Raw genomic sequence first — 3,191 nt, forward strand, 5'->3', positions numbered from 1 at the left:
GAGGGGCAGCCTGGGCGCATTGTTGTTGCCAGCTTATGACCGAGCACAAGCCGCCATGAGATAGTTTATTGTTCAGGGACATCTAGAAACCCTTCTTTTTAGGGACGTAGGTTCCCTGGCGCACATTCTTTTCTATGGACGACAGCAGTTAGTAACTGCTGTCGTCCATAGAAAAGAATGTGCGCCAGGGAACCTACGTCCCTAAAAAGAAGGGTTTCTAGATGTCCCTGAACAATAAACTATCTCATGGCNGCCTAATCCACCCCCAGGGACTCATCAGAACTAAAGAGTTCTGATGAACTAAGTTCTCATGAACCTTTGTGGGAAAAGTACTGCGGTGTGAAGGCGCCTCTTGGGTGCTTTGAAAGGCGCCCCTAAATAGAATGAATTATCATTATTATTTACTATCTGAAACAATGTAATAACTTTTAAAACTTTTTCCAGTCACTTGCCCCATGCATTCAGCAGCAGCAGGCCATTCACTTTGATTTGATCCCGTTATGAAATGTCATAATTTAGACAATAAATAAATGCTACATAAACGTTATCTTGCACATTTTATCTAACCATCTCCGTTTCTAACTTTCAAAATATTTTAAAAGAGATCTCTCTCTCTCTCTCATGTGCGTGCGGGGGCGGGGCCTCACAGACATGCTGCATCTCTCTCTCGCTCACAGACATGCTGCAGCGCTGTGCAGTGTGCACACAGTTCTGCCGGTAATGAATATTACATTTTGTGAGGAAACTTTTCCACCAATAATTCCAATGAGTATTCCAAAATGTATTCACTTCAGGTTTACGAAAGTAACTGTAATCAGATTACTCGTTTTTCAAATGTAACGCCAGCTGAATACAGTTAGCCTACTTGATTTTTGTATTCTGATTACGTAACGCCGTTACATGTATTCCGTTTGTGAGACTGACCGTTGAGCGGCCCGACGAAGCAAGGAGGCAGAGGCAGAACGTCCAAAATTATAACCCGGGGTGGGCATTTATTAAAACATGAACATATTACACACAGCCTCAATCCTGCTGCTGCTGCTGCTTGCTGCTTGCTGCTTGCTGCTGCTCACGTGAGCCCAGCCTGCAGCCACCAGGATCTCACACACACTACCACTCAACACAGACAGGGAAAACAGAGCCTAAATACCCACACACCAATCAGCACAACAAGACACAGGTGAGGGGGGAGGAGACAACACAGGGTACCAGGTGAACACAATTGGGTAATCAGTAGGAGGGAACACAGAGACGACCGGAAGCAACAGACAAGATGGGGGTGAACACTTCTACCATTAAATAAATACTACATCAATAAATGATATAAACATGTTCACGAGAGCTCTAGTAACGGCGTCTCCTCGTTACATCCCCCCCTTTTCTCCTAAAGCGCACAGTACCTCCATTTTCATCAATGGCCCACTTACAGTGTCTTAACAGTGTCGTCGTTACACACTTTAAGAAGTTGTCAACATCCCAATTTGAGCACATTTAAAACCGACAATGCTTAGCAAATTGGAGCATTCCTTAAAGTGCTATATCGTATAAAAACTATTTATTAGTGTAAAGGATATTTGAGTGACTTTTCCACAGGGACTTATTTTGTCTCTTAAGTCGGATTTATCATTTGAAACCAATAAAGGAGCAAAAGAAAAATATAATTTTCACAAATCAGGATAGTCGATGGTATGTTGGTTTTAGATCTCATTGAGGGTAGCTTTTATGAGCAAAGGTATTTCTCCACATGACGGTTATAATCCTGAACCTCAGTCTATTAGCAGCCAATCACACTTAAAAACATCCTTTTATGTAAAAGAAAATACAAAAACAATATCATCTATGTGTGTGTGTGTACTGTAGGTACTTAGGGAGCGTTTGGGAGTGCAGTGCTTGCTGGGACTCACAGCTACGGCCACACTTTCCACTGCTATGGACATCGCACGACATCTGGACATCAACGATAAAGACGGCATCGCAGTCCGATCTGCGGCAGTGCCTCCGAACCTGCACCTGTCTGTGTCCATGGACAGAGAAAAAGATCAGGTGTGTAGGGTTGCATGTTTCTTGTGCCTTTCAGCAATGCATGGAACATAAAATGATGCTCTGTCTAAAAATGTAGTCGGTGGAGAAAAAGTATTTTCCAGAACTCCATCTGTCCCTTTGTCTCTCTATGGACATTTTATCTTTTATCTTTGTCTTTCCTGTCTTTTTGTATAAAGGCTTTAGTGTCCTTGCTGAAAGGAGATCGTTTTGGTTGTCTGGACTCCATCATCGTCTACTGTACTCGAAGAGAGGAGACCACTCGCATTTCAGCGCTGCTCAGGACCTGCCTGCAAGGGGTGATCCTGAAAGAAAACAAAAATATAAACAGCAACAGTCGGGCAGAATACAACCCTGTAGGGCAGAAAAAGAAAGACTTGGGTAAGGATGGAATAATACTTATTTTTAAAAATAATAACTTATTTATATCTAATGCAGAGAGAGGGGATAATGGTCGGGGCAGAGGTGTAATCAAATATGCTAGATTTCAATCCTACATGACATCCTTCAAAAAGCAGCACTCTCTTTGACTTGGTGCATCTTCCATCTTCCATTTAGCAAGGAAGAAGATTCGTAAACCTCTGAAATGGCAGGCGGAGTCGTACCATGCCGGCTTGTCTTCTTCAGAGCGCCGTCGCGTCCAGAACAACTTCATGTGCGGGGAGCTCCGACTTGTGGTGGCCACTGTGGCGTTTGGCATGGGCCTGGATAAGTCTGATGTCCGCGGCATCATCCACTACAACATGCCTAAAGTGGGTAGTGATCTTATTTATTCAAAAAACAGAAGCTTTTCAAATGTTATGTGATCACGTTGCAACTTCTACATATTATCTGCAACTGTATCAGGTCTGAATACATTAATCATTTATGTGGCCAAGAGCGAACCTCTTTTGATTGTGGGGGAAACTTCTGAAGCAATTGGGAGTCAGGACTCAGAGAGAGACACGAGGAGAGCTGGAGCTTTGATGGCAAACACTGACGGTTTATTTGGAGCTTCGGCCGGAGAATTCAAAAGACATGTCACGGGCCACGGTTTGACCACACGGTTGAGATGCCACAAAAGAACTCTTCTGTAGTTCCAGGTTTTAACTAGTTCGGAGTGTAATAATCAACATTCTTTATCAGCGAGACTAAACAAATATGGACCCTGA

The 3,191-nt window shown here is 43.3% G+C and overlaps 1 protein-coding gene across 1 annotated transcript in view; it reads right to left on the reverse strand.

Moving 5' to 3' along the window:
• Positions 1–3,191, reverse strand: part of LOC104962957 (RecQ helicase-like 4) — a 15,880-nt gene that overhangs the window by 5,911 nt on the left and 6,778 nt on the right. The window contains exons 15-17 of the mRNA XM_010791479.1: positions 2,646–2,776; positions 2,280–2,345; positions 1,905–2,014 (exon numbers count right to left, since the gene is read on the reverse strand). Coding sequence (XP_010789781.1) covers positions 1,905–2,014; positions 2,280–2,345; positions 2,646–2,776 — 307 coding nt within the window. The remainder of the gene's footprint in view (positions 1–1,904; positions 2,015–2,279; positions 2,346–2,645; positions 2,777–3,191) is intronic.

Source organism: Notothenia coriiceps, unplaced genomic scaffold (assembly GCF_000735185.1).
Source record: "Notothenia coriiceps isolate Sejong01 unplaced genomic scaffold, NC01 NC01_scaffold00035483, whole genome shotgun sequence".
Classification (NCBI taxonomy): domain Eukaryota; kingdom Metazoa; phylum Chordata; class Actinopteri; order Perciformes; family Nototheniidae; genus Notothenia; species Notothenia coriiceps.